Consider the following 23,303-nt stretch of genomic DNA (forward strand, 5'->3'; position numbering starts at 1 on the left):
TTGGATGATTTTTTGAAGTTCTTTAATATTTCTTCGTTGTTCTATTCCTGTTTACAAGAGATTCCTAATCATGAAAACTCCGCAATCCAAATCCAATTCACATTCTTGATCGAGGATCTTAAGGGATAAGCCAATAGTCGATAAATTGAAATATACTTTCAAATATGATAAACAAATTATTCCTTATCTAGATTATTGGATAAATATCGATGTATGTAAAAGCATGCATACTGCTAGTTTATAACAACCAATCAATATTAGTTAAAAATTAAAGAATGATAGAAAGTGTGAATAAAATTTCTGGTCTTCACATTAACAATAAAGCAGGATTTAAAAGAATTTGCGCTCCAAAGATTTTAGAATTTTCCGCAGTAATTTCCTAAACCTTTCTCTGCAATTTAATTTTTCATTTTACAATTACTAATTTGTATTCAGTGGACCACAATCCCCCCACCCCCTTAGCTTTCTATTGATTTGTATTGCCCCACGAACCTCTAAACAAATGGTCTCAAAGAACTTGTTTTTGTGTCCGTCAGTCAATCATTTTTGGGGTCGATTTTCAGTGATGTTTTTTACATTTTCAAAAGACATAAAAAAAAACAATCTTGTTATTAGGGGTCAAACAGTATTATTGCTGATTCAACCGATTTTGCTTGTGTATGCAATAAGTAAAACCTGGTTTGATCAGGGATCTATTGATACACTAACAATGTTATTATGTCTAAAATAATGTTCATCATAAATTTCATTATAAAATTATTCTAATTCCCCTGTCTTTCTATTCATGAAAGCGTGGGGTCTTGTAAGTTTTACTTCGCATGTAATATTCTATTCCTGAATTATGAATATTTGAAATAATAATATTTAAATTGAAAACAGAATAAGATTGTAGATAAAATACAGAACATAGATATATTCTTATACATTTTTTACAAAATAAAGTTAGAAAAAGACAATTTAAATAAGTAAAAATGGTATATTAGAGAAGTAAGAATTCAATTTTTTAGAAACATTAATCTGAGCTACAGAATTGTTTAAAGATTGTGTCTATGTTTTTTCTGTTATTTTAATTACAGTTTTAAAAGAAACGGACTATTTCAAGATTTCAAATTAGTTCTTTAAAGTCATAATTTTCGGTAAATTTTGCAAAACAAGGATTAAATTACTCAAAATAAGGATGACCTCAGTCACAAAAGCTATATTTCAGTAATCAGACAAAGGGAAAACCGAACATTAACAATTATTGAGTTTTTATATGTTTTGTTTTGTGTAATTTATATTATATTGTGCTTGATCACTCCAGGAATCACTAAGGTCAAACCAAAAGGTTTAATTATCTTATTTAAATGTAGTGTTTTTTTTTTATAAAAGTTCTACATACTATTTTGATAGTAAGAATAAGTTTATTAACTTCATAAAAAAATAAGTACCCATTATAGACACACAGAAAACTGTCCCGAATTTGTATTAATTTTGAGGAACAAGACTCCAGTTACGTCATATTTTTCTTTCCCGAAAAAGGGAAGGGGGAAAGAAAAAAAAGGGAAGGGGGGAAGAAAAAAGAGATGGGAGAAAAGGGGGTTTTCCCCATCTCTTTTGAAGAAATTTTCTTCCCCCCTTCCCTTTTTCAGGAAAGAAAAATATGACGTCACTGGAGTCTTGTTCCTCAAAATTAATACAAATTCGGGACAGTTTTCTGTGTGTCCCCATTATAGAGTCTATTCTTTTAAAATTTTTAAAATATTTAAAAGCAAAACAAAACAAATAAACACAAAATTCAAGTACTATTTAAATACAATTACAAACTTAAATGGAAAAATGCTCTTAAAAATAAGAAAAACAACATTTGTACAAGTAAAGCAAATTTCCAGGGTAAAAGTTTTGCAAAATGGCCAAGATTATTTTTTTAAATAAATTTTAAAAATTATTAAATAGATAGTCTCCTCTAATGCTAATTTTGTCCTCCTCTTTGTCTTGATTGAATTCAAGACACATGTAAAATAGAGGTTACACTTCTAACTTTATTTAGATCTCAGGGATCTCAAGGGATAAGATAATGGGCTTTAAATAATGTAAATCCCCAATAATGTTGAAAAAATTACCGTTATGTAGAAAATAATATCATTGGAGATCGCGACTAATTTGTACATGTACATTTAAATCAACATTTACTAAAAGTTCGATCTAATTATACAAGAATATGTTTATAAAACTTTGGGTACAAAATTAAATTTACATTTGAGTGTTCCCTCCTTTCTTCCTGAAGAGAAGAGGTTACGCCTTCAAGTTAAAATATATTGAAATAAAATTCAGTAATATATTATCAACAATCTTACAAATGAGAAATTAACTAAAATTAACGAGAATTTAAATAGTTTAACCTGAATTTAACACACAGGGATTCATGGATAAGCCAATGAAAGATAAATTAATCAAAGAAATTAAGGTATCTATAAAAATGTATTAATTACAAAGATTAATAAAACATACAGAATACCCTTGTTTCTAAAATTAATCTTCAGCACAACCTAACAATGTATAATTTTTCACCAATGATTCTAATCTACAGAATGGGTAACTTTATTTTGAATATTGTAGGGTGAAATCAATTTATTTTATCCTCTATTGTCTTATCTCTGATGTATACCTAGTATAAAGCTGTAAAACTGCATTATTCTTTTTTTATGCATGTATTCCCTAATTTTAACAGTCAAGGCATGAAACTAGTTTCACAAAATTTTAAAGTATAATTTTAGTAGTTCAGCTTCTCTATAATTATTGCATGTTTGTACGTCCCTTTGTAAGTACCATCATGATAATAATTCTCTTACATTATTTAAGAGTATTACTTTATAACTGTAACTGGTTGTTTCGCTGTAACCTTTAGGCGAAGATGAGAAAATGGCCTAAAACCAGCCCAAGACATTTATAAGTTTCTCTGAAAACTGTAAAAAATAATTTGACGCAAATTTTAGCTCCAGACAAAAACCTTACTACTTTATTTCATAGAATAGATGCTTTAACTTTATCCTCAAGGAATAGGCGTGGAAGGAAAGAAAAAAGCATAAAACCTTATCAAGACATTTTGAAGCTTCCCCGAAAAAAAAAATTTAACAGCAATTGCTGAGATCTCGGGCTTCAATAAAAGCCTTACTACTTTATATTCAAGCATAGTGTTTTGAAAAGTTATGTTAGATTTTCCCTTTGGCTTAACTCATTAGTAAAGGCTTTTTAAGTATGGAGGAGAAGAGGGTATTTGATTCCATGTAACTTTTGTTAATTTATTTTAAAAATAGTTATGCTTGTCTAGCATTAAACATTCTATACATTCAAAGGTCAGAAGAGGAAGGAAAAATTTTAATAATAAATTAATTACATATTAAAAGATTTTTTACGAATTTAAGCTCATATCTAAACTAAAAAAAATATTACTACTAGTGGCTGCGCCCCTAGCACCTAGGGGCTCTGTGTTTAGCGATAGAGAGGCAGAAAAATAGCCAAATTTTGAAAATAAAATAGCCTAAAACCATTCCCGGAAATATGTCAAGTTCACCTTAAATTCAAGTTCATTGTTTATGAGATCTTAAAAAACAAACAAAAACTTACTGCTGTGTATGTATTATTTTTAAAATATTAGCTTAAAAATTACTGGTTCCTTTTCTAAAGTCAGACAAAAAATATTTATTTCATCAGCAGCATAAAAGAATTTGTACATTAAAAGCGTCTGCTATAATATAAGTAAGGTGTGAATTCACTTCTGCACATGCATCATATTTGCGAATCATTTTATCTGCATGTCAACACACTGCCCATTAATTCTTTTTTTCACTTGCCAAGCCTAATCTATTAATATTAGCAAAAGAACACAATGATTAAAATTAGGATGATTAGCCCATAATTGACAATAGGAGCAAATCTTATTCAGAAATGATATTACTTATATTCTGTACTTATTAATGTTTTTAGGGTTCGGGGATGGTACAATGCGTGATAAAATAATCATAATAAAGTAAATGTTGTTTTATATTAGGTGTAAGAACTATTTTGTTAGATTCCCTAGAGGCTACTCGCGTAAAAAGTACAGTACATACTAAAACTAAAAGTCTTTTAAACGCCAATTTTAATTTTCTAATTTGATTGATGTGAAATTTAACATATCACCTTAAATTTTCCCAAATGTCGGTAATCATTTAAATTTTTCTATCAATCTTTAGGTATTAAACTAAGTATTAAGATGTCTTTTTTATATGTGCTACTACTCTACAACTATGTATGTCAGACCGTCCGAAAGCCAGACTTTCAAATGTCGTAAGTCCCTAGGTGAACTTAGGGGAAGGTGGGGAGGGATTTGGTCCTCAACTGTTTATTTTGGTTTTATATGGAAAGAAGAACATTTTTTTAGTGTCTGTATTTTTTGAGGGGCAATTTCTCTTGGGTACCCTCCTAAAAAGAATAACTAAAATATCTCTTTTTACTTCTAAGAAGCTTCGCTGTAAAGAATGTCAGCGGTTAGCGAAATCCTTTGCTACAAACACACAAACAGACAGAAAGACAACATGACCTACAGAAGAATAACCTGTTATTAGACCTTGTTAATTTACTCGTTCGTCTTCTCTTAGGATCACTTTCACTAAATGTCCTATTCTAACAAAAAATAGAAAATTCTTTTAATTGCTTAATGACTGTGTAGGGAAAGGGATTCATGTTCTAAAAATAAATTTGTTGGAAAAGGTTTTTGTATAGTTTAGACATGGAATTTTGTTGGGGCGGGTCTTTTATTTCTGCCAATTTTTTTTCTTTTAAAATCCCAAGATCTTCAAATGTCTCGAGGTTTTTTTAGGATATTTGATGTTACTCATGACTACGGGCGAGGACATAAGCTCTTAAAAGTTTAGATTAGGTTACATTTTAATGGTTTGTGTAAAGTAAAGGACCAACCAGCTGTTTTAAATACTCTAATGAAACTTTTTTGACATAGCTATTAAATTCATTAATTTTTGTAAAGCCTTATCTAAGTCCGTTACTGTATATTGTGGCCAATATAAAGTTAACAGGAATTTTTCCCATATAATTAATGAACTCGAGATGTCAAAGAATGACCTTCTTATACAGTACACTATAAAAAAAGCTAATCTTTATTTAAATTTTTTATATACTTTGTCCAATTTTAAGGCTTTCTGTCAATTACAATGTCGACTCTATGATGACATTAAACAAAAGTGGTCATTAATGATATGCTATCGACTTCATTATCTACATTAAACATTTTAGTCTTTCTAGGTCCATAAGTAGCGCAGCAATATCAAGCTGTTAAAAATAACTTTTTTTGACAGTTACTGTTTTTATTTGTGTTATTTGTTTTATAATATAATCTTTTTGTTTATTAAAATCAGACAATAAACAAAAACAACGATACGTTCATGCGGATAGACAAACGGAATAATGGCGAACAGACTTTAGTTATTAGAGTAGCAGGGCTTATAAAACTTGGCAAATAAGGAAACACTTTTTTTTACAGTGTTTACATAAAATTATCATGAGTAATAGTTTAGGGGAAAATTTAACACTTAATTATGAGTGAAATTCATTATTTTTTGTCTGCTGTGAAAATTTTACCAAAGGGATCTAAAGGTATAAGAATATTGATAATAAATTAAAGTACATCCCCAATGTTAATACACAAATTTACCCCTTCTGTAGGTTACAATATGTGGTTGAAATGTTTGGACACTCAACTAAATAAACCAACCAATCAAAATCAATAAAAGTCCCCAGAGTTGTTGAGCCTATTAATAAGAAAAAAGGGTTATTATAAAACTCTGGAGACTAGCGTAATAAACAGCCAATTGTCCCCTCTCTCTGCCTTTTAACTTTTTAAATTTGTCTGTGCATAAATAGAAAGATAACAAATCTATTTTTGTTACTAAAGGACAATATCATTAATTAAAGGTTTTTATATATGGTGCATTATTTGCCAAATGTACCACTTTTCTGCACTACCTCTCCGATTTTGTTAATACTCTATATTTTGGTCCGTTGGGTGATTCAAGGATGCTGGATGGCCAAAAAAAAGTTTCAGAGTCCCTGGATGTCTAGATATCTAGCTATCTATGAAGGTAGGTAACAAAAATTTAAAAAACACCCATTTTTTCACAATTTTAAAAATTAATTTTTTCATCAATCTTACATCCAACCTATACATTTTATACACCAAAATGATTGTTTATTCATGTAAAAAGCGCACATAATGCTATTTTGGCCAAAACTCTAATTTTACAGGGTGTCCAACAAAAAGTGTATTTTGGATATCTAGCGTAATACCCAAAATACCTGTCCAAAAAAAATCATTTTTTTGGCTTAAATCCTGTGTTTTATCTGTGGGCATATGTAGTATATAACGGTTCGAAGGACCCGGGACTATAAGGTTGTCAAATTTCATTTTGGAACACCCTGTAAATGTGATTTTTGTGTCTGTAGAGCTAAAACTTGGTCCAAATTGGCTATTTTTTTCAAATTACTCTAATATGTGTCTTAGTATGTTTGGTCATAGTGTTTTCTGACCAGATCAATATTTTCCTATTTTTTGGACACCCTATATTTTCAAAAAAAGAGAAAAAAAAAATTTTTTTTTTTTCAATTTTTTTTCTATTTTTAAGTTACTTAAAACTGTCATATAGATACATATTTTGACTAATAACAATAATATTTGCCTATTTTACAAATTTTTACACTTTTGGGACACCCTGTGCATGTTTTTGGAAAATGATGGTTTTTGCCCATTTTTGGGAGGAAGGAGTCGTTTTAAGGCCATAGACTATTTCTTCATTTATGTAGAACTTTTCAAGATACATCATTTGTTATTTATGCAAAAAGCGCAAAAACCGAACCGTTTTGCCGTTTTTCACTGCCAAGGGCGGAATTTTTTACGTTTCTTTGCCGTTCCCGAGGATTTAATGCGCATTTTAGGTAGGAAGACATTGATTTTTCAAGATAACTGTGAAATACTTTTATTTAGGCATTTTATTTTACTAAATTTCATGTGAAGTAAAAATTTTTGTATATCCAACCGATTTTTGTCATATGGAATTTCAAATGCACATGGTTTATGTTTCTTTTATTACTTATGTTATAGCAATTATTTATATTATATACACTTCATTTTCTTGTTTTAACAAATGAAATCCATCTTGACGAAAAACGGTTAGCTGCACAAAAAATTTGACTTTATATGAATTTTAGAAAATTAAATTTCCTAAATAAAAGTATTTCAGAGTAATCTTGAAAACTCAACGTCTTCCTACCTAAAATGCACATTAAAACCTCGGGAACGGCAAAAAACGTAAAAAATTCCGCCTTTGGCAATGAATAACGGCAAAACGGTTAGGTTTTTGCGCTTTTTGCATAAATAACAAATGATGTATCTTGAAAAGTTCTACAAAAATGAAGAAATAGTCTATGGCCTTAAAACGACTCCTTCCTCCCAAAAATGGGTAAAAACCATCATTTTTCAAAAACATACACAGGGTGTCCCAAAAGTGTAAAAATTTGTAAAATAGGCAAATATTATTGTTATAAGTCAAAATCTGTATCTATATGACAGTTTTAAGTAACTTAAAAATAGAAAAAAAATTGAAAAAAAAAAAAAAAAAAATTTTCTCTTTTTTTGAAAATACAGGGTGTCCAAAAAATAGGAAAATATTGATCTGGTCAGAAAACACTATGACCAAACATACTAAGACACATATTAGAGTAATTTGAAAAAAATAGCCAATTTGGACCAAGTTTTAGCTCTACAGACACAAAAATCACATTTACAGGTATTTTGGGTATTACGCTAGATATCCAAAATACACTTTTTGTTGGACACCCTGTAAAATTAGAGTTTTGGCCAAAATAGCATTATGTGCGCTTTTTACATGAATAAACAATCATTTTGGTGTATAAAATGTATAGGTTGGATGTAAGATTGATGAAAAAATTAATTTTTAAAATTGTGAAAAAATGGGTGTTTTTTAAATTTTTTTTACCTACCTTCATAGATAGCTAGATATCTAGACATCCAGGGACTCTGAAACTTTTTTTTGGCCATCCAGCATCCTTGAATCACCCAACGGACCAAAATATAGAGTATTAACAAAATCGGAGAGGTAGTGCAGAAAAGTTGTACATTTGGCAAATAATGCACCATATATAATATGTATATATACGAAATTATGAATTATTGCATAATAAGAACTAGGAATATAATGGTTATATAAATAGTTTCATTTGTATAGCAAATTTTATTTTAGCTGTAGGATAAGTGCACAAAAATGGATATTATACCTTCTATAGATTGATAGTTCACTCATTTAGAAATGACAATTATTTAACAATGGGACATATGGGAGCTTGAAACCCCACAAACCTCCAACCCCCCATTGTTTTTAATTTTTTTTTTTAATCAGGGAATCACAGACATTTATGTTAATAAAAGATCTCAATTTAAACAATTATAGCACAAATAATATCTCTATAAACCAAAAATATGTATTTTGACTGGCAAAAAAGTATACATCTATCACATACCTATTACATGATCCGTGTAGAAACTCATTAAGGCACATTAATAATTACAATTATTCTTCATATGTTTCCAGTAATGTTGTATTAATGCTTCTTTCTACTTATTTATACCCTCAGCAAAGATGATAACATATAAGCAAAGTCTCTTGTTGAGCTATGAATATCGCCTACCCCTCCCCATTAATTCCTCACTTTAAATAACTTGAAAAGAAGACGGGGGGAGGGGTTTCGTTTGTTTACTACTTTTGGTCAAATTAGGTTAGGTGATATTGGGCACTGGGTAGCCACGCATGGTTAAGGAACAGCAGGTATCCCCCCCCCCCTTCCCCAGCTCCATATTTTAACTTTTTATTTGGAGGGGGGGGGGGGGCAACAGGCACCTGAAGACGTTTCTAATAATATAATTTGCTGAAGGGGATAGGATGAAAATCAAAGCATAGGGGACGTTGTCCTCTTTTTCCATGCTTAAGTTTAGAATTTTTAGTAGCGAAGCTACTCTATAATTCGCTTTGTCCGTCCGTCAGTCAGTCAGTCCGTCAGTCAGTCCGTCAGTCCGTCAGTCCGTCAGTCCGTAACGCTATGGGGGAAATGGGATTTACTCAGCTCCTATAAAAGATAGAATGCTGAAATTTTTTGACAACATTCCCTTCATTAAGGAGCACAATTAACTATAAAACATCAATGGCGGTCGGACGGCTTTTTAGCAGGTTTTAGGCTATTTTTTTATTTTCCACATTTTTCCTCATATCTTTGGTGTTTATGGTCTGATTTTCAAAATTTTTTCAGTTAGATATATCAAAATTAAATTTTCCGTCGTTTTGAGAACCACCAATGACGGTCAGACTGCCTTTTTGCAGGTTTTTGGCTATTTTTATATTTTTTACATTTTCCCCCATATCTTTGGTGTTTATGGTCCGATTTTCAAACTATTTTCAGTTATAGATATCAAAATTAAATTTCCCATCGTTTGAAGAAAACAACAATGACGGTCAGACTGCCTTTTTGCAGGTTTTTAGCTATTTTTATATTTTTTACATTTTCCCCCATATCTTTGGTGTTTATGGACTGATTTTCAAAATTTTTTCAGTTAAAGATATCAAAATTAAATTTCTGGTCATTTGAAGAAATCAACAATGACGGTCAGACTGCCTTTTTGCAGGTTTTTGGCTATTTTTATATTTTTTACATTTTCCCCCATATCTTTGGTGTTTATTAATCGATTTTCAAAATTTTTTCAGTTAAAGATATCAAAATTAAATTTCCGTCGTTTGAAGAAAACAACAATGACCGTCAGTCCCATCCACGAAATTTTGTTCTTCGCTACTTATGGATGTTGTCATCCTTGTTTTATTATGAATCACATAAAAGATATATAAAGGTGGAAAAATTATTTTTTTCTTGCTGCTAGTTTAGTATGTAATAGAGCTATAAATTTTGTTACTCAGTAAACATTTCTTTTTTTTCTTAGAAACAAGGATAACAATATTCAGATACATCATAGTTCTAGTATTGAGTTCTGTAGTAGATGTTATTGTAATATTGTGTAATATAGAATTATTTTTGTATTATTATGATTAATAGCTTGAATTAAAAAAAATTGCTCTTTTCCTCAATAACTTAGTTATGTACTCAATCGTGAATTTGATTGTCTAAGTAATACACAAATACTTGAAACTTATAGCGACACAAATGAAAACACTTATTTCGTAGGTATACATCAAAACATAGATGGGTGTTTACTTCCAAATAAGTATACCTATCCACTACTTTGTTTAATCTTTTTAAGCTATAAACATTTTTAATTGTTTATAATAACAGGAAATATGCACAACATCGTAGAAGAACTTAGGTATAGGTAATTTTGGAAAAGCTTTGCCGTACTCAAGAATAGTTGGTAATACTGTAATATTGGTAAACACATCAAATAGTAATAACCAAGGGCAATATTCCTCTAAGCAAACTGGTGCACCTCACACCCCTCCCCTATTTTACTTGAAGAAATAAAATAAGAAAATAAATATTTTCTCACTATTATTATTGATTCTGTTTAGTTAAACGCTTAGGTTAGGCAAGGTTATTCGGTTCTTAGGTAGCCCTGCAGTGTTGGGTCTTACCACATAGGAAAGCTTAACTGGAGCCTAGGTCTACTTACTATTGCAAGGAAATATCTAAAAAAAAGAACCTATCCTGACAAATATGCATTAAGTTTTTCTTGGGAGCAGAGAAATATTTCATGCAAAATTTTTTTAAAAAATATCTTAACTCAAAATAAATTCCTTTCTGATAGTGTTAATTATTTACAAATATTATGATTTAAATTTTTTCTTGAAAATTTACTTTTGCAATTATTTACTGTTTTTTTATTAAAAAATATTGATACTACGAATTTAAGATTATCTCCTTCCTTGCAGCATTGGTTTTCTCATTTGTACAAAAAAAATATATGGCCAATCCTTTAACAAGCAGTTAAGCTGCTACTTAATAACTCAATTAGGAATATATACCAGGAATATTCATCAACAAAACAACGCAGAAAAAAGCGAAGAAATAAAATATATTAAATTTTTCATTCCGTGTCGTTGGTGTAAAAAGTAAAAATCCTTCAAAATTATTGATTTGAAATACCAACAAATCCTTCACATACTGACCAATCAGAGACGTTAATCTTTTCAACCAATCAGAACACTTTGGCGGCCTAATAAAAAAATCAACCAATCAGGGAATAGATAAATTATATCAATTTCACAATGGATAAATTCTCTAGAGGTCGACCCAAAAATTCTGGCGCAAGTAAGATAGTTTTATACATTATCATATTTCTAATTTTAAAAAATAATGAGAATATTTTTAATTCAGAGGCCTTATCTTTATGTTTTAAGTATAAAATACATATTAACTTTTTAAAGATTTTTTTATTTTGTAGAATTTTTCTTTTCTTTAAATTCTGTATTTTTATCTTTTTAAGCTTTTTCTTTTCTATTTTAATTTGCCAAGACTTTTCCAATAAAGTTATTGTATTATAATTTTTACAAGGTTTCTCCATTAATAAAGGGGCATTTATCTGGGTTTTTAAATATATCAAATTTGAAGAAAACTTTTTTTATTTCTTTTATAGTTGGTTGATATTTTTTGGAATACTTAATAATGGAGAAAACCTTGTATTTTTCTATTTATTTTTTTATTTTACAGATGAATTTAAACTTTTGTAGTTTGTGCTTTGATTATTTTTTTCCAGGACTGGTTGTTTGTTGTCGTTAGAGCACAAATAAAGGCGCAAAAAAGACTAAGCATATTATTTTTACTAGTGATCGACTTACCAAAACCAAAGTTGTTCAATTTATATATATTATATTGAGAGAGAGTGATATTGTAAATACTGGATTGATTTAATGTTTTATTAAAACAATTTTGTATGTAAAAATTAGTCACATATATCACCAAGAACATACAAATTCTTGGCTATATAGCTTTTATTTAAAAAAAAAACAACTTCCGCCTGGACAAAAGTGCGCAAAATTAAAAAAATGTACAAATTGCAAAAATTTGCTGGCGGACGTGGCCGCAGCCAAGGCAAGTATAGACATAGGAAATCATCCAAAAATATTTTTACATTCCCCAAAAATACATAGATATACCTTTTTGTTCACATGATAACTTACTTAGATTTAGAAAATAGATTTTTATTAAAACAAATGCATGCTTTATTTCCCTTTTCTCTAATTTTAAATAAGTTATTTTACAAAAATGATTTGCACATTTTTGTACCTAATTATAGCATCCGTTATTTTATCAATAATTTGAACATAATACAAAATTTTGAGTATATTTACGAAAGAATATGCATGAATAAGTACCCTTTTTTCTATTTATACCCATTTTATTGTCGCAGATACAAACTAATTAAGGTTTAATTTTATTAAGCTATGGACCAAATATGGCATATTCAGTGTGTTTATTTTAATGCCATAAAATGTTGAAAATTATAAACTTTTTTCTTTGAAATTACTCATATTAAAAGTGTAATGAATAATTGTCCTTGCCATTAAAAAAAATACTTTTGACAGAAAAGTATATTTAAAATTAAAGGCTTCATCCACAAATCAACAATATTATTTATTTATTTGCACAAAATGAAAACAAGTAGAAAATTTCTAAGTGTTACCCTTACATGCATGACATAAACCTAGGAATGGTTTTAACTTTTTTTTAACTATCAATCTACTTATCATAACATATATCCTATTTTTTCTATCTATCTATCCGGCTGTGTTCAGTAGACTGAATAATTGTTTTCCTTTAATATTTAATGTGTTTTGTCAGAATTTAAGATAACTTGAGATAAAGAAAATATCTACGAGGTCAAAAATTCACAAAACCTATTTTTCTTAATTTTTAAAAGAGGTTACGCAACTTCTCTATAGTTCATTAATGCATGTGAGTGCGTTTGAATAGTTTTAAAACTAGGAAAGTTTAAAAGTTTTATTATTTTTCTTCCCCCTCCCCAAAAAAAAAAAAAAAAAATGTCTGAATGAAGATTTACGGTTCACTGGTTAGTAAGATAGACAGACACACACAAAAACGTCCTAATGGACATGCGGCGATGTGAGAAGCTACATTTTAAAGGAGTACCATGTCGGATCAGCGTTTTGCGAAATCCTTCGGTACACACAGACAGACTCACATCTGTTTTCTCATTCGATAAAAGTTTAAATTTAGTATTGTCTGGAAACAAAAAAAGTAAAAAGTAATTCAAAAGATAATCTTGATAATCACAGTAAAAATTTTATTCCTAAAAAAAATCTAAATGTTAGTTTTTGTTAACCCCTCCTCCTTCTTTGATTTATCTAGCCCAAAAACCTGCCTTGGACTGAAGTTATATGATACAATCGACTTCTTATTCTAATTACAGACTTAACTATATAACATGTATCTATATATTTCTTATTTTGAATTGCTATTGAAAAATAGGTTTCGTGTTTTTTTCTAATTGGGCTTTTTTACATTAAGTGTTGGCCAGTCCTTACTTTCGTCCGTAGGGGAGGGCTTTGATCGCTTAAAGGAATCTTAGAATTATTATGTACAACAACGCTGGATGTTTTTTATCTTTGTTTTATTAAGTAACTAGCGGTTACGCCCCTAGAAGCCTCTAGAGGAGGTGGGATGGGAAAAGCCCCCCCCCCCTCCATTTCAATTTGAGTTTGAAAGGAAAGAGAAAAGTAAAAAGAAATTTTGGGGGGGTCATTACATATTGAGAGGGTGGAGATACCCTTTTCCAGAATAGTTAAAAAACCTTCTCCGAACCTATAAGAAGCTTCACTGTAAAGGAGAACCATATCGGTTCAGCGGTTAACGAGATCATTCGTTACAGACAAAAAATCTTACTACTTTTTATAATAGGATACCCTCAATCTATTTTATATCCCTTTCCTTCCTCGCATGCGTATTCAATAACATAAAAGCAAGTAAGAAAAAAACACTAATTGTGTAGTACTGTCTTTTTAAGAACTAAATTGAACATAATTTTTAAAAGATGGTAGTACTATGTCTAAACGTGTCTAAACATTATACAATTATTTTAGTTTTTAAGAAACATGGAAAAATTACTTTTTTTATAAATGAGACACTATAAAAGCTAAAAAGCTTTGATTTCTTTTTCAAAAAGCTGAATATAACATTTAAAATTAACATTTATTCCATTTTTCTTTCTTTTAGTTTTGCATGACAAAATATTACATATTCTTGTACAAAAGAAATATCGTCAGGGATCCTAAGGGATAAGACATTGGACAATAAATAAATATACACATATTCTCTCCCAATAATTATACACTTATTGGTTGGAAAATTTGGACACTTTAAGTTTGGAACCAACCAATAAAAATTCACGTAAAGTATCCAGAGTTTTGGACCCAAAAAATGAGATAACTTTGTTTACCAGTATAATTTATAGTCCAATGTTCCCTCGCTCCCTAAATAGTGTACTGTTTTTTTTAAGAGTTGCATTAATAATTTAGCAAAAAATCCATCTTTATCTCTGCATCGACTACAAATGTTTGAAATAAAGATACTCGGATACTTTTAAGTTAAAGTTTTCACCAAACCTTTTACAATAATTTAGTTTCAAGTCAATTTTAACTATCATAAGAATAATTCGTTTTAAACCAATTAATAAAGTTCAGAAAAAAGCAATATATTGATTTCATAATTCATGACAGTTAGAATAAAACAAAGCGTTTGATAATGTATTTCAATAATACATAAATTAAATTGAAACTCTCTTGCAAGTACTTTTACTTAAACCTGTTTCTTCACCTACATTGTATAAGGGAAGGGGGATGACTCTGACCATGCTGAGTTCTATCCCTGCGGGGCTCTTCTGGCCTTGACTTAATCTAACCTATCATATCTTCAGGGCTTAGTAACCATTTAGCAATTTATTTTTAAACCTTAGTGACAAACAAATTTTCTGTTAATTTAAACTCTAGCCAATCTAAGACGACATTAATATTCCTCGTAAATTGACCTTGCTTAAGAAGCTTTTACGCTTTAATTGACTTGTAAAATATTGCTCTAGACTTTAGCCAATAAACCAGAGATTTAGGGATAAAGTTTATCTGTTCTGATACAGCATTTCATTTTTTCTAACACTTTAGTTAAGACATTAAAATTTTTTCTAAGGCTTTAGTTATAACTTTAATTATTATTTTAAAAGTAAAGAATCAAAATTACCAAACCTTTAAGTTATTAAGTTGTTCTATAAAGTTTAGCTTCTATTACTCTAGACTTTTGTACAAACTATATCAAATCATACTATTATTTTTATCAATGTTTATTATGTTCTTCCTTCCTCACTTTCTTCTATTTCTATAAAAAGCTAAAGATATGTCTCCTTATTTTTATGTAAAAAAAAGCAAATTTATCCTTATTTTTTCCCTGAATTTTCTGAGAAAACATGACTTTCACATTGCTATTGTGTTAAAAACACAAATGAAATTTTATGCCTCGCATTTTCTATAATTATTTTCTTCCATTTGTGCCACAGGGATTAGGGACTGATATCTACAGATTTTTATGTTATGAATATTTTCTTTCAATCCACATCTACTCTTGTTTAAAACCCAAAACCAATTTTTTTATTAACTTTTCCCAGATTTTAAAAGAATATATTTATAAATATTATTTTACATGATATAATAACATGATACATATTAATAGAATAAATAAATTCATAAAATTAAAAGTATTAATATATAAGATATTTATAGATTTAAAAATCTTAGATATTTGTAAATGTAATAATTAAGGTTCAAGTAGATAATTCAAAACTTCTACTAGTATCTTGTAATGCCTGATATAACGTTTTCAATTGGTAGCATGATGTTGTTTTCAAAACGAATTTGAATCTTAATGAACTGCTACGTGTATATTTGTCATATCTATAATACAAAGTAGCTTGATGTCTGTCCGTCTGTCCCATAAGATCTCGGTAACCACTGAACCGATCGGATTCTACTCTTCAGGGTATATACCTATTGGTCCTATGGTGGTTTTAAGCTATTTTTTTGGGAGGTGGGACACCGTCAACCCCTCCCCCAAAAAAAAAAAAAAAAATCTCCCCTCATATTTTTTAATTTGCTGGTCCTTTTACGAATTTCGATATCATTTTTTTAAATCACCTCTTGGGGCAAAGCCCCTAGAGGCTAGGGGCGAAGCCGCTAGTTTAGAATTATAAAGTAGTAATGTTTTTTGTGTTTTTCCCTAAAATTTCGCTAACAACTGAACTTATTAAACTGAACTATGTCCCAGCATAGTTTTAGGCTATTTTATTTTTAGATTAAAGTATATACTCTTCTCCTGGTCGGCTCAGTCGCTTGTTTAAAATAAGACCCAAGAGAATTCATAATTAGCGTTGATATATTTATTTAATGTGTTTAAAATATAATTGGACGCCAATATGGCAAGATTAAAATGAGGGCTAGGCAGCCGCTCTTTAGCCGTGCATACGCCTAAAGAATATGTGCTAAAAAGGAAATTCCGAAGAGAGGGATAGTCTGTTTAAGAACAGGTTTAGACATCCAGATGAATTTTTAGGTTATAAAAGGACGATTTCCCTGAGCTTACACGCGGCTGCCGAGCCCTGATTCAAATATATGAAAATGTATCCATGTTCCTTTGTGTATGTGATAATTACTATTGAATCCGTCTCCTAAGTAAACACTCATCCAAATAAAGCTATTAGTCTAGAGGGTCAGTCGTAGAAAAAACTTTCCAGTATGGCTTCGAAACCGATTAATATCCGCTGGATTATAGCTGAAATATACAGCCATCCTGAAAGATCCGTATAGCATATTTCATGTTTCCATTTTGATATCCTCGGAAAGCTGCCTATAATATAGGGGGGTTAGGGGTAGTTTTGCATATTACTTTAGGTCAGGTTTGGTTAGTTAGCCCCTCATGGAAGAAAAAATTATACCATTGTAAGGTAATTCTAAAAATGAGGGGAAGGGGGGTTATCAGTACTCAACAGGCACTTTGATTAACAGCATTTCTTTAAGATATATCTTAACATCGAACCCCCTTCACTACTTATTAAGAAAATACAAACAAACTTCCAGCTAATGAAAAGGCTCTAGAGCGTACTTGCTCTAGAACTTCGTAATGTCTGATGGTCTGTTGCCTAAGATTGCTTAGAATACAATATCTACGTTGCTTCTCTTAAAATAATTTCCTCTTTCTACACACCTATTCACTCGTTTGATCAAACAAAAACATTATCTGAAATCTACCTGTTGCTCTTTTACATGTTCTTGAGACTTTTGAAATTCACAATTTGAAATTAATCAAAAAACATTCAAAATTATTTTTTCTCTCTCTATTTTGATGTCTTTATTTTTTAGCTTTCCTAAGACCAGAAGAACAATATTCAATATTCTAACACGAACAAACACACACACACACACACAAACACACACACACATACATATACACACATACACATTCTGACTTACAAGATTTGAAAAATACATATTCTGTTTTAAATTACTCGAGTCTCGTGCAATTTTTTTCAGTTTTTTTTATTTTTGTCGATATTCACGCAACCTCAACATGAAATAAATAAGTTTAATTGAAACAATAGAATAGATCCAGTAGCAACAAATTTCCTCAAGCAAATTTGGTGCACACTGCACATGCCTTTTTACACCATAAAAAAATGGGAGGGAGGAAAGGAGATAATTTGTCGTCTGTTTTCCAATCCCTGAAAAATTGCCCAACAAAAACTAAATTTGTATTTGAAGTGTAAAATGAAAATTTCTGTTCACGCCAATATTTCAAATCTTATCAGTTGAAAATTTTAGGTTGAGTTTCAATAATTAAAGTAGGCTGGATCTGAATAGAGTTTACATGGATAGGTAAATGGAAGTTAAATTATTTTTCCTTTTTTATTTTATTGAAATTACCGGTGGTTTTTAGTATATTTTTTTTATTTTTGATAAGACATAACAATCTTCCATTGTTCTACACCTGTAGAATACTTAATAGTGTATTAATAACTATAAAAAATAAACTGCATTATAAACTAAATTATTCTTGGCTGATTTTTCTACGTGTAAAATGTAAATTTTAAGACACATACTAGTTTCTTTTCGTTACTATCATACAGATACAAGTACTGATATATTCTAATTATAGAGTACGTACCATTGCTACTAAAAATCATGCAAACCTTTTTTTTTTACAAAAAAACAGCACCAAACTCTACCAAGCATGGTTCAAGCTATCCAAGAGATATTATTAATCAGACAAACAAACCTGCATTCAACCACTAATTTCTAATAAAAAAATTATATTTGTCTGAATAAGATAAAAATATTTAGCTGACATTATCTGTTTTAAAGTTTAGTATTGACTTTGACATTTAGAAACTCAACAGAATGATGTTGTAAAATGTTTTATTGATTTTATCATACTTTCAAATGTTTCATAAGTATATGGCTCCTTTTTATATTTTTAAGTTTAATTCCTATTTATTTTAAGACAGCCATTATTATGACATAATATACTTTCGGGTTGCTGAAAAAAATATTATACTATAAGGGAATTATTAACCCTTAAATTTTTACTAATATGTATAGGGCTCGGCATCCGCCTGTAAGCCTCGGGGAAATCAATCTTTTATCAAATTAAAAATCAGCTTGAAGTTTAAACCTGACCCAAATATAGCAATCCCTCTGTTTTAAAATTTTCTTAGCATCCAAACTGGTTTCAATTTGAGAATTAGTCATCGCTGTTGCCGAGCCCTGGAAAAAAAATCATGCTATATAATTGTGCTATTCAGTATCAAACAATTTAGTGACGTACAGATAAAAATTACAGAAATTCTTCCGTTTTAAACATCAGTTAGTAAAATAAAGAATCTGTCCTTGGCAGTTCATTTTATTTGAAATATCAGTTTCCAGTAAAAATAACTTAGGAGTATAAGGTATAGGATAAGACAATGGAATTGATGTATACCCAAAACTATGATAAACAAAAATACCCCTTCTGTATATCAAAGTTATTGGTAAAAAAGTTAGCATACTACTAGTTAAGATCTAATAAAGAACCAAATGTTTTTAAGCCAATATATCAGAGAATTTGTTTATAAAACGTTGGATACCAGTCAAATTTAAATGTCTCCCAATTTACAATTAGGTTATCAAAGAGACATACGAAAAAGAAATTTTGCGCGCAAAAATTGTATTTTGTAACCCTCAAATTAAATGTTGATAATATCTTTATAGTGCAAAGGGAGACGATGAAGAATTTTAGATATCTGTGTTGTCTTACCTATTTAGATACTGGGCTGGACTCAACTCTATGCTCAATGCTGCATTTAACTCAGATAATGTTTTAGATGGCCTAAGTCAACTGTAAATTTATTATTAATTTTATTAAAACTGCCGCCATAATTGTAACCTAAATAAAAGTATTTTTAAGATTAAAGATTTTGTATCTTAATGTTGTCTTCTGTTTTTATAGATTTTATTTTCAAATTTGAAAAACAATGTTGTACACACTTAAAACTTTGGATTACAGACAATTGGACATACCTAAAACACTTTTACTCATTTTTAACATTATTTTTGTACCTTTTTGGCAATCTTCCGAAAGATAGATAAAATGCAGCTGCCCAATTAATGTCCGTCTGTATGTCTGTCTATTATCAGACTACTTTGTCCTGAAGCTACTTTGTCCTGAAGCTACTTTGTCCGAAGCTACTTTGTCTGAAGCTACTTTGTCCAAGATCCCATTTTTATAATGATTGTAGCTTCAATGAGTAGCTTAAAGTATATAATTAGCTGGAATTACATAAAAGGTATAACTATCTTTTATTATTGTTTTCTAATGTTTATGGTTTATATACTACAATACCCTTATGTCATTATATGTAATGGAACAAAACCGTTCTTGAGATACCTTTGAACAAATACAAATATTTTTTACTTTTTTGTATTGAATATTTGTAAATATGCATCTTAGGTGTATACTTACCGCTTTTCTGGGTTCAATTCTTAAATAATTTTATTTAATATTTAGTTTTATGTAACGGCCAGTGAAACTTATTTTTTTACATTTGCTTCGAAATAAAATCATACAATAAGAATATCAATAGTACGATTAGAGAGACTGTCTTAGCCCATAAAAAGGCACAGCTAATTGTCACTCATAGTTATCTGGACTTCAAAGTGTGGCAAAAACTGCCAATTGACCATAAACCTCACCATTATACAGTGAACCTCTTAATCTAATAAAAAACTTTTTTAAGGAACCCCCTTGCACCATACAATACAAATGAGCTTTGCTTTTCTTTAAGTCAATTTCCCACAAATACAAAAACAAACACACACAGTTTTTTTTCAAAGGGACATTCGGATATTTTTACTTTTTTTTGTGGATAAAATTCTTTTTGTTATAGTAATATGAGACAGTCTTATTTGTTAAAAATAGAAACAAAATATTATTTGATGTTTTTATGGCATCTGTTCAGCAAAGATCATTAGGGATAAGACAATTGCCTTTATATTGTTGTTCATCACTAGTGATGATAAAAAAAGTGTCCCCTCTGTACATTATAATTATTGATAAAAAAGTTTGTACACTGTTAGTTTGAACCAACTAATTAAGCTTTTATAAAATGACTGATGTCATAATAATTACGGTTCAAACTCCACTTCCTTCCTAAAATTGAAAAAAATTGTTGACTTTTTGTTGCATACAGTAAAATTTAGTAGCTTCCTTTTCCTGACTAATTTTTTGCCAAAATAGGCATATTTAAACATTTAATGCATTCATAAAACTAAACCTTTTTTACGCCACTTTTTCAACACAATCATTTTTAACCTTTTAAAGAGCTATTAGGTTATTTTTGTCAAATTGTATGAAAAAATGAAACAAGGAAACTGAACATATTAAGAAAAAACAAGGATTATTTTGTCCATAGGTTACGCGGGTAATGTTTAATCAAAGACAAATATAATTAAAGAAATGTTCATGGCAGTTGTTTCTTTAAAAGGATAGAATTAAAATGGAAAAGGATGTCAGATAATAAATACAATTTAACATTTAGGGCAAATGAAAAGTTGTCTATAGAGAAGCTACGCTACCTACAAACAAAGGCCTACGAACTTTTTAAACTTTACAATGCTTTCTTGCATTGAATCACTTTCCAGTAAGAAATGTTTAGCATGATCTGATAATGGATAATGATCAATTTGAATTAATTATATAATTTCTCAGTACAAAAACTACAAATAGTTAGGTATTCAAATTGAATTTTCAAAAAAAAAATTTCAACCTTATTCCTTTCATTGTTTCCCATAAAGTTTTGTACTCAAATATTTTAAAACAAGGCGATAAGTTTTCGAAAAACTACTATGATTATAAAAGAATTAATTTTGTTTAAAAAGAATACATGGTCAGTTAACTTTTGGGATGATATTATATGAATGCTGATAAACAATAAGTAGATTACCATGACTTATTGACGGATGGACGAACGTACATACTCTAGTTAAACGTAGCTGTGCTGTTCTATCATTCGTTTTTACAGAACACATTTTCCTCTCTCTCTCTCTCTCTCTCTCTCTCTCTCTACTGCAAATAGTGTGCTTACAATTCCGCATATATGTAATTTGTTAAATGAACAACACCGCATGTCAATGTTCAAACAGTCTCTTTCTCTTTGCTCTTGTTATTTAAACACTTCTATATTATATCACTGTGCGCTAAGACGTCCCAGGGGAGGTAAAGAGGTGTCCCTCCCCCATAAAAAATAATGTGTTCATGGGTACAAAAATATGTTAGAGTACACCCCCCCCCCTTCCAAAAAAAAATTGAAACCTCTAACATTAGCCCACCCCACACACACTCACAAAATAGATAAATAAAAGGCTTGTACGTCCTGGAGTGTGCGGAAATGATAATGAGCGGGAGTGAAAGCACACCCAAATGTAAATGACTCATTCTATCCCCTCCAAAAAAAGCATCAAAAATATTATTAACAACATGTCAGAAACGCTTGTTAATGATATACCTTAATTTATTTTTCTCTTTATTTAAAAACAATCTTTTTCAATGGCAAAGCTGCTCTACATGATAAATTTGCTTGTTTGTCGTCTAGATAATTTTGAACGTCAAACATGTGTATGCAAGAGGAAGAAAGAGTCATAAGGAAGGAGAGAAAACAAAAAAAAAACATAGAAAACAAAAAATAGGTTGGATACAGCTTCGTGCACAGAGATAATTGGGGGGACGAAAGTGAAAGGGAGGCTTTATGATTTAATAAATCAGTCGGAGGTGTTGTTACCATGGCAAATAAGTAAGTAATGCAGAAGCTTCGTTGTCATTTAAGTTCGCTGTTCTTGTTTTTTTCTTAATTAAAAACAATGTTTGTTATTGTTCTAGAAAATGATAATGATTTACATATATGGTAAAGATTATTGAAAAAACAAAAAAAAATACTTTTATAAAGTTTATAAAAAGAAATTTAAAGTTTTAAAGTCTGAATACATTTTTAAACTTGAAATGTGTCTCTGTATTAACAGGAAGAAATCATATTCAGAAAAACAAAATCCAAGAAAAGATATTTTTAAATTGATGAAATAAGAAAGGATTACGTACTAACGCGACTGCTATGTAACTGGAGATTGCCCGTACTTTTACACTTACTTCCTTGTCTATTAACTAATTTATATTATTTAAAATTGAATTAATGAAAATGATTAATAATTTATAAATTTATTGTCAACACCTAACAAAACAAAATTATGTTTTTTTTTTCAAAAATATTTTTAGCTTGATAATATTGTGCTATTTATGGACATAATTATCCTTGATTTGAAAAATATTTTTCCCTCTCTGTGTCAGAAAAAAGTACATATAGCATTCTTTAGCGCGCTTTTAGGTCCTTTAATAATTGTTTAACTCAGAGGGGGTCTAGTAAGATATGTATGTATATAAATATATATATATGTATAGTACTATGTACACCTTGGATGCTTCTAAAGACTTGTAGACTTATGTATTTCTAACAGAACTGTAAAGGCTAGCCTAGACTTAAATCTTACAGTTAATTGGTTTTGTAGATTCAGTAGAAACAATCTATTGTATATGTAGTGACTAGTCTTTCAAGGAATAAGGATACATCAATGGAAGATATATTAATCCTGCCTCTAACAAAAGGTACAATATTCGGTTCC

At 29.7% G+C, this 23,303-nt stretch overlaps 1 protein-coding gene across 5 annotated transcripts in view; it reads left to right on the plus strand.

The window, feature by feature from the left end:
* LOC145318892 (uncharacterized) overlaps positions 1-23,303 on the plus strand; it is a 108,430-nt gene that overhangs the window by 35,215 nt on the left and 49,912 nt on the right. The window contains exon 1 of one of the 5 annotated variants that reach the window (XM_080160568.1): positions 11,108-11,355. The exons of the other annotated variants lie outside the window; for them this stretch is intronic. Coding sequence (XP_080016694.1) covers positions 11,313-11,355 — 43 coding nt within the window. The 5' untranslated portion in view covers positions 11,108-11,312. Of the gene's footprint in view, positions 1-11,107; positions 11,356-23,303 lie in introns of those variants that run through there. 5 annotated transcript variants of the gene reach the window in all.

This window comes from Acartia tonsa, chromosome 5 (assembly GCF_053477335.1).
Source record: "Acartia tonsa isolate MP-2025a chromosome 5, ASM5347733v1, whole genome shotgun sequence".
Classification (NCBI taxonomy): Eukaryota; Metazoa; Arthropoda; class Copepoda; order Calanoida; family Acartiidae; genus Acartia; species Acartia tonsa.